The sequence below is a fragment of the Cervus canadensis genome, chromosome 24 (assembly GCF_019320065.1).
Source record: "Cervus canadensis isolate Bull #8, Minnesota chromosome 24, ASM1932006v1, whole genome shotgun sequence".
Taxonomy (NCBI): domain Eukaryota; kingdom Metazoa; phylum Chordata; class Mammalia; order Artiodactyla; family Cervidae; genus Cervus; species Cervus canadensis.
This window is the reverse complement of record NC_057409.1, coordinates 15,214,419-15,226,515: the sequence shown is the minus strand read 5'-3', so window position 1 is coordinate 15,226,515 and position 12,097 is coordinate 15,214,419. Positions and strand designations below refer to the sequence as shown.

General features: G+C 56.0%; 2 protein-coding genes across 7 annotated transcripts in view; both read left to right on the top strand.

The window, feature by feature from the left end:
* Positions 1 to 1,031: 1,031 nt before the first annotated feature.
* Positions 1,032 to 6,830, top strand: LOC122426265 (acetylcholine receptor subunit gamma). Of its 4 annotated transcripts, none has more exons than XM_043445033.1 (12): positions 1,032 to 1,105; positions 1,570 to 1,709; positions 1,973 to 2,017; positions 2,199 to 2,308; positions 2,845 to 3,000; positions 3,830 to 3,927; positions 4,209 to 4,409; positions 4,581 to 4,695; positions 4,882 to 4,996; positions 5,700 to 5,916; positions 6,104 to 6,237; positions 6,519 to 6,830. In XM_043445033.1, exons 2-12 carry the CDS (start codon positions 1,614 to 1,616, stop codon positions 6,690 to 6,692), a joined length of 1,461 nt encoding a protein of 486 aa, XP_043300968.1. In that variant the 5' UTR covers positions 1,032 to 1,105; positions 1,570 to 1,613; the 3' UTR covers positions 6,693 to 6,830. The 4 variants fall into 4 exon arrangements, with proteins under 4 accessions (XP_043300968.1, XP_043300966.1, XP_043300965.1 ...); XM_043445031.1 differs by lacking the exon at positions 1,032 to 1,105 and adding an exon at positions 1,213 to 1,364 and having other exon boundaries at positions 2,202 to 2,308; XM_043445030.1 differs by lacking the exon at positions 1,032 to 1,105 and adding an exon at positions 1,213 to 1,364.
* Positions 6,831 to 8,304: 1,474 nt separating this feature from the next.
* Positions 8,305 to 12,097, top strand: part of EIF4E2 (eukaryotic translation initiation factor 4E family member 2) — a 29,835-nt gene continuing 26,042 nt past the window's right edge. For all 3 annotated transcript variants that reach the window (XM_043445036.1, XM_043445035.1, XM_043445034.1), the window contains exon 1: positions 8,305 to 8,603. In XM_043445036.1, the coding sequence (XP_043300971.1) occupies positions 8,584 to 8,603 (20 nt within the window). In that variant the 5' untranslated portion in view covers positions 8,305 to 8,583. The remainder of the gene's footprint in view (positions 8,604 to 12,097) is intronic.

Sequence of the window (12,097 nt, the reverse complement as noted above, 5' to 3'; positions counted from 1 at the left end):
GGGGGGAGGAGGACACATCCTCTGATGGTGCCTTCCCTCCAGCCCTCAGAGACCTCGCCCAGCCTTCCCCCAGCGTGCCAAAGGGTGGGCGGCACGTGTGGGAACCTGCCCACCTACTGGGTCATGCTGAGCTGTCTGCTGGGAATAGCTGGTCAGAAGACAGGTGGCTCACTGGCAGCAGGGCCCTCGGTGCCTAGATCAGCCTCAGCCCACCCTCCCGCTGACCACAATCTACAGCGGGGATGCGGCTGGTTTTCTGGCCCCTCTTGGTTGGTCGGTTTAGTCGCTAAGTCGCTAAGTTTAGTCGCTAAGTCTGACTCTTGCGGACCCCATGGATTGTAGCCCGCCAGGCTCCTCTGTCCATGGGGATTCTCCAGGCAAGAATACTGGCGTGGGTTGCCATTTCCTCCTCCAGTGGATCTTCCCAATCCAGGAATCGAACCTGGGTCTCCTGCATTGCAGGCAGATTCTTTACCAACTGAGCTATGAGGGAAGCCCTTCTGGGCCCTCTGGATCCCCTCATCAGACCCTTCATCTTGCCTGCCGTCCCCCTCCTCCTTGGACTGTGAGTTCCCATGAGCTGTTCAGGCTTATCCCTGGGTCCCCCTGGCCTCGCTATGTCCCCCCACAAGCTGGGGACTCCATGAGTGGATGATTTCACAGATGCTGAGGCCCCACTGAGGAGCCCCTACTCAGGAGCTGTCCTATTCCCTAGGGCCTGTGTCCCAAATCTTCCTTGGTCACCCTTCCTTTAAAGCTCACCAGACCCGAGTTCCCTGCCTCAGAGACCGGGGGACCCCAAGACCTGGTGCTCTCATTTGCATTCAGGTTTGGGGGCCTCAACCACGTGACACAGAAACTCAAGCACCAAACGTGTTTACCCATTAGCGTTCCCACCTCCCCAAATCCTGACCAGGCCGGAGGGAGCCCCAATCGGGATCTTTCCTCAGCGCTCCGCCTTTATATCCCATGCTCATCTATCCCCAGCTGTGTCCTCAGCCCCCGGCCGGAACGCGGACAGAGGACTGGGTCAACTAAGCCTGAGAGTGGGGACAGAGGCCGGACAGTCTGGGCAGATGGAGCCCCTCCGTCCTCCCCAGCCTGGGTAATCTGAGCCCGGCATTGTGTCCGCGTGGGGACAGCTGGCAACGCTGTGGTCAGACAGCTGGTGGGGTTGGGCTGGCCTGGCCGGGGTGGCTTGGGGTGGGAGAATGTGGGCTGTTACATGAGCCCTGGAGGCTGCACCCCCAGCCCCGGGGGAACTGCAGTCCCACCCCGTCCCTGCAGAGAACCAGAGAACCGTGGCACCATGAGCGGGGGCCAGAGGCCGCTGTTCCTTCTGCCACTGCTGGCTGTCTGCTTGGGTGTGGACACAGGGGGTCTGGGGCCTGGGGAGGCCGGGAGCAGGAGCCCAAGGCCTCAGGGGATGGAGGGCCTGGGGAGGGGCGCTACTGAGGCCTGTCCCTCACCCCCCAGCTCCACATTTCTCCATGTCACCCTCTCCCGTGTCCCGCCCCCGCCCCGATCTGCCCCAGAGGCTGTGTCCAGGCTCACCGCTGTCTGCTCCAGGGGCTGAGACCCGGAACCAGGAGGAGCGTCTGCTCGGGGACCTGATGCAAGGCTACAACCCCCACCTGAGGCCTGCCGAGCACGATTTGGACGTGGTCAACGTCAGCCTGAAGCTCACCCTCACCAACCTCATCTCCCTGGTGAGCACAGGCCTGTGTGTGTGTGTTGGGGGGTGGGGGCAGGGATGACAGCCCACTGCTCCCCTGGGACCTGCTGGGGAGTGAAGGGGTGGCTCCAGCAGGCAGGAGCAGGCAAGGCCCACAGCAGAGAGAGACAGGGCTTGGGCAGCCCACCAGGGAGCTGGCCAAATCCCATGGGGGCTGCCCAAGAGGCTGGGGTCTTGTAGGGACATCTGGGGAGTCGGTCCATGATGGGGGCTTTGCCCTCTGTCCTGAACCCCCAGAATGAGCGAGAGGAGGCCCTCACCACCAATGTCTGGATAGAAATGGTAAGAAGCCGCTAGATTGCCCTCCTCCTTCCATCAGCCCCACTCTGGGCCCCCGAGGCCCCTCAGAGCTGCCTGTTCCCCTCCCACCCCATCTTGCCTCTTCTGCGCACCCCACCCCTGCCCCGGGAAGGGGCCTGGTTCCTGGGGGTGGGATGGGGTCTGGCAGCCCCTCCCCCTGCAGCAGTGGTGTGACTACCGGCTTCGCTGGGACCCTCAAGACTACGGCGGCCTGTGGGTGCTGCGGGTTCCGTCCACCATGGTGTGGCGGCCAGACATCGTGCTGGAGAACAAGTGAGGAGGGGGGCCCGGGCAGGGCAGGGCCCACAGGACAAGGGGGCCTCCGGGAAAGAGACGGGTGAACAGAGGGTGCAGCTGGGGCCCCTGAGGGTGCCAGGGCGCGGGGACTAAGGGTGGGGCCCAGGAACCAGCAGCACTGATCCAGCCCCGGCTCCACTGCCTCAGGGCTGGGCCGCCTGGGTGGCTGCTCTCCCCGCTACCTTGGGGACAAGGACAGCTCCCTCAGGAGGCACAGGACAAGCGGGGAGCTTAACCACCATCAGTCGCAGTCATGACCCATATGGAGGAGAGCTGGGGCTAAGGAGCCTTGCAGAGTGGGTGTTGTGGGAGGTTGTTGAGGGAGGAAGTGGTCCCCAAGCTCGGGTGGAGGGGGACCAGGCAGGGGTATGGTTGGTGGCTGGGAAGGGTTGGTGTCCCCGGGCCCCATCTACTCAGGGCAGAGGACTGGTCAGGATTGGTGGGGGGTGTCTCAGTCTAGCAGGGGCTGTCGGGGCGTGGGCCCCCAGCCCCACAGCCTGGCCTGTGCGCAGCGTGGACGGCGTGTTCGAGGTGGCCCTCTACTGCAACGTGCTCGTGTCTCCCGACGGCTGTGTGTACTGGCTGCCGCCGGCCATCTTCCGCTCCTCCTGCCCCGTCTCTGTCACCTACTTCCCCTTCGACTGGCAGAACTGCTCCCTCATCTTCCAGTGAGGAGGCCCACGCACGGGGGTGGGGGGTTCTCCAAGCCGATCAAAGAGGGGTCCTGGCCAGGTGGGGACCCGAGGCTTCCGGCCAGGGGTGGGGAGCCGGGCTCCACCTCCCTGGGACCCAGACACCTGGAGATGCCCACAACCCTCCCTGCTAAGTCCCAGACGCCTCACTCATCCTTCTTCACTGCCTCAGTTTCCCCGCCCATGCGCCAAAGACAACCATCAGGGACTGTGGTGGGTGGGCGAGAAGGCACACACACGCCCACGACACACGTGCACACACACATGCACACATGCATTAGACCACTGCACCCTCAGACCCACAGAGAGACCGGGGCTGTCTCAGTGTCCTCCTCCATCAATGGGGGGACAGTGGTCTGTGGGATGGGTTCCCTGTATTTTAGAGAAGCAGTCTTTTTTTTTTTTGTAATAAGGGAACCTGTCAGGAGACCCTCGTCAGTAAAAACAGATCAGAAAGGTACAGGCTGTATTTCCTGTTCTCACCATCGGCCCCTTCTGCCCTGGAGGCAATGGAAGGAAGGGACCCCAGGTGGCCCGGAGCTCTGGCTACTAGGAGGCACACCCTGGAGCTTCAGCCTCCTGGTCCTTAAACTCTATAATTTCCCCAGACCTCAAGAGCCAGACTCCCTGCCCTGCTCCGACCCGCCCCATCTCCTGCCAAGGTTTTGTGGAGAACTCAGAAATTCTTGACTGAGCTTTTTGAGGCAAAACTGCCCTCAGTTGCCCTCAGGTGATGGTCTGTGTGACCTCCTGGTTGAGTCTACACACACTCCGATTTATCCTCTTTACCACCCCCATCTCCCAGGTCCCAGACCTACAGCACCAATGAGATCAATTTGCAGCTGAGCCAGGAAGACGGTCAGACCATCGAATGGATTTTCATCGACCCCGAGGCCTTCACAGGTAATCTCCATCGCAGGACCTGGCTGTGGGGGCGGGGCCAGGCCGAGACCACGCCCCCTCCCGTGTCACTCAAGGTGAAAGCTCCTGTGAACCGTAAAAGCCTGTCGTTTAAAGGCCCAGCAAAGCTGATCTTCCTCATTGATAGTGACTCCGGTTTTGGCGGGAGGGGCGTCAAGCATCCATCCCCACACAGTGGTGCTTTCTGTGGGCACTGGGCTCCGTGGGCTGCCGGGATCGGCCCGCCCCCAGTCCCTGTGCCCACCCCCGCCTGCTGCCCGCAGAAAACGGGGAGTGGGCCATCCGGCACCGTCCAGCCAAGATGCTGCTGGACGAGGCAGCCCCAGCCGAGGAGGCAGGCCACCAGAAAGTCGTCTTCTACCTGCTCATCCAGCGCAAGCCCCTCTTCTACGTCATCAACATCATCGCGCCCTGTGTCCTCATCTCCTCCGTGGCCATCCTTATCTACTTCCTTCCTGCCAAGGGTACCTAGTGCTGGTGGGAGGGGGCCTATGGCCCGGCCAGCGGCACCGGGAGCAGGGAGGGCAGAATGGCACCCGAACCTGGCACCAGGGGCACGGACTCCTTGTGGGGAGGGTACTGCCCCATGGTGGGGAGGTTGAGATCCGCTCTGAGGGCCTCTTGGTCATCGGCAGCGGGGGGCCAGAAATGTACCGTCGCCATCAACGTGCTCCTGGCCCAGACCGTCTTCCTCTTCCTCGTGGCCAAGAAGGTGCCCGAGACCTCCCAGGCAGTGCCACTCATCAGCAAGTAAGGCTGGCTCTCATGCTTGAGCCCACCTCCTTTCCTCCCTTCTCAGGAATGCAGGGTACTTGCCCTCTTGCCACTCCCCACCCTCCTCAATCCCAGGGATTTGGGGGAATCAGCCACTAGGGGTGGGACTGGTATCTGGGGATGAAGCAGCCAGCCCCACCACCTGCCTATCCTGCCCTGCAGGTACCTGACCTTCCTCCTGGTGGTGACCATCCTCATTGTCGTGAACGCTGTGGTCGTACTCAACGTGTCTTTGAGGTCCCCCCACACACACTCCATGGCCCGAGGGGTCCGCAAGGCAAGCTCCCTACCCTTGCCTATTTCAGCCTCTTCCTGCCCTGTCTGTTCACACACCCTCCTGGCCCTGGGCACATTCCTCACCCACCACGTTCAGCAGCAAACCGGACCCATGTGTATCTTGAAGCACATGCCCAGATGGATCAAGAGTAATATACAGTGCTTACTCTGCGGTAGGCATATTACGTATACTACCTTATTTAACCTTCATAAGACTTCTGTGAAATGGGTATTGGTCTCATCTCCAGTTTATACATGAGGAAACTGAGGCACAGAGAGGTTAAGTAGCCCTGCCGAGGTCGCACAGCAAGAAAGTGGAGGAGGCAGGATTCTGCCTGGGTCAAGTGGCTCCAGGGCCTGTGTGAGCTGCAGCCCACCTGAAGCAGTCAGCTGGGACCCTTGTTACAAAGGCAGATTCCCAAGCCTGCCCCAGACATGCTGGGTCAGAGGTGGAACCCAGGAACCTGTGTTTATGACAAGTGTCCTGGTGATTCTGACATGCACAAAAGTTTGGGGGCCCTGGGTCAGTGTCTGGCACAGAACAGGTAAGCCGTAGCAGGGCCAAGCCACTGCCCCTGCCAGGCTGCCTCAGGGGCCCCCATCATGTGAACTCTTTGTGCCAACCGTCACCTTCTGCTCCCAATCCCGGTCACCCAGGAAGGTCTGCTGGCCACTAGGCTAAGCCACACACAACATCTCTCCAGGTGTTCCTGCAGCTCTTGCCCCAGCTGTTGCAGATGCACGTTCGCCCACTGGCCCCAGTGGCCGTGCAGGATGCCCGGCCCCAGCTACAGAATGGATCCTCCTCGGGGTGGCCAATCACAGCTGGGGAGGAGGTAGCCCTCTGCCTGCCCCGCAGTGAACTCCTCTTCCGGCAGCGCCAGCGCAATGGGCTGGTGAGGGCAGCGCTGGAGAAGCTTGGTGAGGCAGGAGATGTGATGGACAGGAAGGGTCATCTGTTGACCAAGGTGCCAGGCACAGCAGATGAGGGGTGGGCAAACGTCCAGTTTGGGGAGAGAGGGGCTGGGGTCCCTAAGAAAGCGGGGGCCACTTTTTCGACTGTTCCTCCCCAGTTCTACTCCCAAACCTTACCCTTTATCATCAACAGAGAAAGGTCCAGAGTCAGGGCAGAGCCCTGAGTGGTGTGGCAGCCTGAAGCAGGCTGCCCCGGCCATCCAGGCCTGCGTGGAGGCCTGCAACCTCATTGCCCGCGCCCGGCACCAGCAGACTCACTTTGACAGTGTAAGTCAGCAGGGAGTGGGGTGTGGTTTGCACACCTAGTGTGCAAACTTGGACCTGAGATGGGGGCAGGATGAGTGGGGTGGCCATGGTATGGCAACGGCATGGAAAAAGTGGAATTGGGAGTGGCACCATGGGACCATGGAAAAGGCCAGAGTCAGACCTGAAGTAGGTGAGCAGGGCTCATGGAAATGAGCAGAAGCCTGCTGGATGGCTAAGGATGCTCCAGAGATCCAGCCTTGGTGTCACCTCTGGTCATCTCTTACCTTGCCTTCCACCCTCAGGGGAACGAGGAGTGGTTCCTGGTGGGCCGAGTGCTGGATCGAGTCTGCTTCCTGGCCATGCTCTCGCTCTTTGTCTGTGGCACTGCTGGCATCTTCCTCATGGCCCACTACAACCGAGTGCCCTCCCTGCCTTTTCCTGGGGACCCCCGCTCCTATCTGCCCTCCTCTGACTGAGCTGACTGATCGCTGCTAGCCACATGGAGTCTTATCAGCTGTGTTCTGCTCCTGAGGTCATGAGTATACTCTTTGGGAAACACTCTTGGGGGATATGTGAGAAAAGCTGGGGAAATAAAGAGACAGAGCTGGAACCCCGGAGTGGTTGGGACTGGGATGTGGGTAGAGTGTGCTAGTGGAATCAGCAGGCACGTGGCACTGGCTTGCTTGTCCTAGCACTCTCCTCACTTCAGCAAAGTGTTGTCAACTCCCATCGCTTCTGAAACCCTAAGGACTCTGTTTATCCTATCCCCAGCTAGACAAGGTCCTAGCCCTCCAGGCCTGGGCCTCTCTTCCCTTTTGCAAGTTCCCTGCAGCCTCTTGAAGGAGAGGAGTCAAGAGAGAAATGAAGAGTGGCGGCCAATGATCTCTTGTAGGGAGGCAGCCCACTCCAGGTGGCATCTGCCTGCTTTACGGGGGCTGAAGGCACCAAACATTTTATGAGTTTTATTCTCTTTTTTTCATTCTCAAAAGCTCCTCACAGCATTACAGATAAGCAAGAGTCACTATTCCCGTATGTTTAGGTTGGGCAAATTGGGGCCTAGAGTAAGAGGGGCTTGCCAGAACAATGGTGGATAAATAAGGTTTGGAGTTCAGAATTCCCAACTCTGACCCAATCTTAGACATTCTAAGAAAGTACTATGGTTTGGAAAATGGACCCCTCTCCCTTCTCTTCTCAAAGGCCAGGGAATTTGCACTGGTCCGAAGGGATGGTTAAGACAAGAAAGAGCCAGGGAGGGAAGTAGGGATCCTGAGAGGAGACCCTGACCAGCCTCCCTTGGCCCTAGTTAGGAAACAAGGAGGCTAGCTGGTCTTTGGGGCAGGTGGGGTGGGGGAGGTGTCAGTAAGGCCATGCTTTTAGAGTATGGCTGGAGCCTGAGCCCTGAGTTCTACTGGTAACAAGACACAAGCACATTTGTGCTTGCTGAACCTGTGTCTTCATCTGTAAATATGGGCACAGATATCAGTTCCTATCTACCTTCATCACAGGAACAAAGGTGCTGGTGAAGATTTAAAAAATGTTACAGTGTCCTGACAACGGGACATTATTGGGACGAGGGAGCAAGACCCTGGAAATAGCCAGGGTTGCTGGCTTTCGGAATCACTCATCAGCAGGTTCATTGCATTTACTCCGGAGGGTCTGTGTGTGTGTGCACTGCACACACTGCTGTGTATTTGGAGCAGCGGGTAATTCGAAGATGGAGGGACCACTGCTGGTTCCTGTAAGCCTCTTACAAGCTCAGCCACCTGGGGTGAATCTCTCACCCTCTCTGACTGCCACCGAAGGTGGAGAGGAGCTCTGTAGTTCCTGGCACAAGTAAGCAAAGATGAACAATAGCTACCGTTTATTGAGGGCTACTTTGTGTAGAGCTGAACACTGATTATCTTGATCAATCCACAAGGCAACGTGAAGATACGGGTAGTATATCAAAGGATGGTTAGTACCAAAGAAACAGCGTCAGGGAGGTTAGGGGACAGTTCAGGATCGCGCAGCCCAATTGCAGGTAGAGTCGGGATTTGTAGCAAGAGCCGGCTCCCTCAGCGACTCGGAGCTGCCCGTCTCGGAGCCCGCCTCGGGAGGCGTTCAGGACGCCCTCGGCTAAGCAGGGCGGGCGAGCGGGCGGCAGGCAGGAACAAGGACCGGGACAGGAACCGAAACCCGACTTCACGCCGCCAAACCTGGGCGCCTCTGCGCAGGAGCAAGGCGTCCCGGGATATCCGCCCCCTACCCGGCCAACGCGCCAACGTTCCGCTGTGCCCTGAGCAACCGGAAGTGGCCGGACCCTAGGCGGAGGGACCTGGGGGAGCGGAAGTCACTTCGTGAGGCAGTGGCGACGGTGGCGGCGAGAGGATGAACAACAAGTTCGACGCGTGAGTGGCGCGTGGCCGCCCCCCAGGGCCCCTTCCCCCCAACTGTTCTCTGCGCCCACCCCCGCCCGGACTGCAGGCGGCGCAAACTGCGGCACAGGCTACAATCTCTGACTTGCGCTGCGGTCTGGCCGGCCATGGGCGGCCAGCGGGAATGAGGGGGTTAGGGACGAGGGATGCAGGGGTCTCGGGGACCCCAGGGTCGTATGGACCCAGGGCGAAGTGCGGTGTCCGGTGGGCAGGAGGTGGCCGTGCGGCCCGGAAGGAGATTTTGGGACGCCCCGCCCGAGTGCGGGTTACCCGCGGCGTGGAGGGGCGGAGACCTTGGCGGTTTAGGTGTTTCCGCAGCCTGGCCGCCCTGCCACTGAATTCAGCTTTTCTCACACACCTCTCTGGCCTAGGCAGGTCACCTCTCCTCTGAGTCTCAGTTTTCTCATTTGCAAAGTAGGGACAGTAACAGCCCATGTCATAGAGTTGCGAGGATGCAGTGAGGTAATGTGGCTGCCGCGTTTAGCGCAGCGGCTGCTCTGTTACGGAATTTTCATCGTCTTCCTGAGAGCCTTCCTACTTCCTTTCTTCTTCCTCCTCATTTACCCCCCTTCCAAACACTCTCCCAGAACTCAGTTTCTCGCCCAACGGGTGAACCTTATCTATTGTTTGAGTGCTAGTTTCAGCATCAAACAGTTTGGAGGTGCAGAAAGGAAATGCGTAATATTTTTGCACATTTCCCTCCAGCGATTGTATCTGGAGGTAGACTTTTGTTTTTGGCTTTCTTCTAATAGTCTAGCAGTCAATCTTTCTTCTTTTCTGAAGACCTAGATTTCCAGCCTCAGACCCACCAGTTACCAGCTATTTGACAGCAGGAAAGTTACCCAGTCTCTGAGCCTCTGTTAATCCAAACCGCATTAGTGATTATTGTCTTGCTGCTGCACTGGGTGTGATAAGGATCAAATCACATTCAGCAACCCTTAAAGGTACTCTGTAAAGTGTTAAATAGAGAGACATGTGAAGTGGAATTACCATTAATTTAGTTTGTGACCCACTGTTGCTGAGGGGAAATAGGAGTTTTTCCAGGACAGTGAGTGCTGGTGTGCAAATTCATAGGTCCTGGATTCCAGCACTCTTGGCAGCTCCTCAGGAATGTTTCCTGGTTGCTGAAAGGGCTCTACTACTTGAAGAAAGTCTTGGGAGTTTGCTTCTGTAGCCCACTGTGTAGCTCAGCTCATCTCTATACTGATTACCACTACCCCACCCCCCATCTTCAGGGACTTCCCTGGTAACTCACTGGTAAAGAATCTACCTGCCAATGCAGGAGAAGCAGGTTTGATCCCTGGGTCAGGAAGATCCTCTGGAGAAGGAAATGGCAACCCACTCCAGTATTCTTGCCTGGTAAATCCCATGGACAGAGGAGCCTGGCAGGCTATAGCCCATGGGGTTGCAAAAGAGTCCGACCCAACTTAGTGACTGAACAACAAAAACCCCATCCTAAGCCCTGCAAGTCTTAGCTCTAGATTGAAGTCCTGCCTCAGTGGAGCTTTCTGCCAGCCCTATACTCCTTTCTCCACCAAACTGAAGAAATCAAAATTTCATCTTAAGACACTTTATGGGTCATCTGGTCCATTCCTACCCAAATCATTTCTTGGGCTGCTGCTGCTTAGTCGCTTCCGTTGTATCCGACTCTGTGCGATCCCATAGACTGCAGCCCAGCCGGCTCCTCTGTCCTCGGATTCTCCAGGCAAGAACACTGGAGTAGGTTGCCATTGCCTTCTCCAATGCATGCATGCATGCTAAGGCACTTCAGTCATGTCCGACTCTGCGACCCCATGGCCAGCAACCCACCAGGCTCCTCTGTCCCTGGGATTTTTTCCAGGCAAGAACACTGGAGTGGGTTGCCATTTCCTTCTTCATTTCTTGGTCTGCAGTAAGCTAATTTGAGAATGGCAATAATGGCTTCCATAGGCACTTTGCTGCTTTTCACATATTAACTGATTCAAACAACCCTGTAAGGGGGATCTTGTTCCTTTGTTTTACAAATAGGGAAAATGAGACTCTCTGAGATGAAATAAGTTGCCCACAGCAGGAAGGGCCACATATGGTGAGATTCATACCCAGGTTGTTTAAAGTTGGTTCAAGCACATCTTGACAAAAATTAACCCGGATTCTTTTCTTCTGGCTGTGCCCTGTGGCTCGTGGGATCTTCAGTTCCCTGATCAGAGTTTGAACTTGAGCCCCCCTACATTGAAAGTGTGAGATCTCAACCACTGGACCATCTGGGAAGTCCCTAACCTGCGTCATTTTTAATTTGTTCCAGTTATTAACTATTCATTATACTGAGCCAGATTTTTTTAAACATCTGTCTTCTAGCTATTCACGAGAAAAAAAGTAAACTGTCTTTCATTTGAAATTAACAATTGAAGAAAGCACTCCAACCCTTAGGTGTTTTTTGTTTTTTGGCTTTTTTAATGCAAAAAAGTGCAGTTTGTAGGCCACTGGTTACCTGTTTGGTCTCTATACTCTTCACCACTTGGTTCCTAAGGACATGTGGACATGTTTCAGTTTGCCAGAGTCCTACAAATCCAGTGCTTGGATTTGAGTATTCTAGTCTAATCTGATGGGCTCAGATTTCAGAGGAGTTCTAGTATCCTTTTCTGTGTGGCCTACATGCGTAACCTAATCCGCCCCCTAACCCCACCCCCGCCATCAAGTCTGTAGGTGCCCTTGCTGTCGATCCTATTCAAATATAAAACCATTAAGAGGCTTTCTAGGTACTGCAGTCCCTGCAGGGTTGAGCTTGGTTTTCAAATCCAGGTGCCAGATTTTATTTTGTCCCTGTCCTCTCTGTTAGCTTTGGCTCATTCTTACCTACTATCTGAACCACTTATTTGGCACTTACTATTCTGCCTTGTATTGCCTTGATTTTAGAAATCCATGTGTTAAATGTGTTTGTTTTCTGCCCGCATTTCCTGATACTGGACATGTGAAGGTGGATTAGCCCAATTTTCTACCTGCTGTGAATTGTCTAGTCAGAGTATGAGGACCTACCTGGGCAGAAGCTTGGTGAACTGATTAGGCGCCACAGCATGGATAGCTTCAGATGCTAATTGCCTGCCTGAGTCTAAGGAGCACTGATATTTCTACCTGGATAGTATCTTTGCTCAAATCCAGCGTCCAGCTGGGAAGAAAGAGTAGCCTCTGAAGATAGGGTGCGAATGACTTGCCTTAAGTGTTTTCCCAGAGAGCAGAGCTCCACCCTCAAGAAATAACAGCATTAGGTGAAGGTCCATTAGGGTTTCCAGTTAAAGTTTTAGAAGGGAGTCGGGAGCTGGGGACCAGGGTCACAGTAGCATTGTTTCTTCTCTGACATAATTATTCTTGATATTATTTTTCTGTTTCCCAGTAGTGGTTAGCAGCAAAAGCACTAAAAAGAAAGGAACTTACATGCTTTGCTTGGAGCTGGCAAAATGTGAGGTGCTAGAGCAACTGTTCCCTTTTTCAAC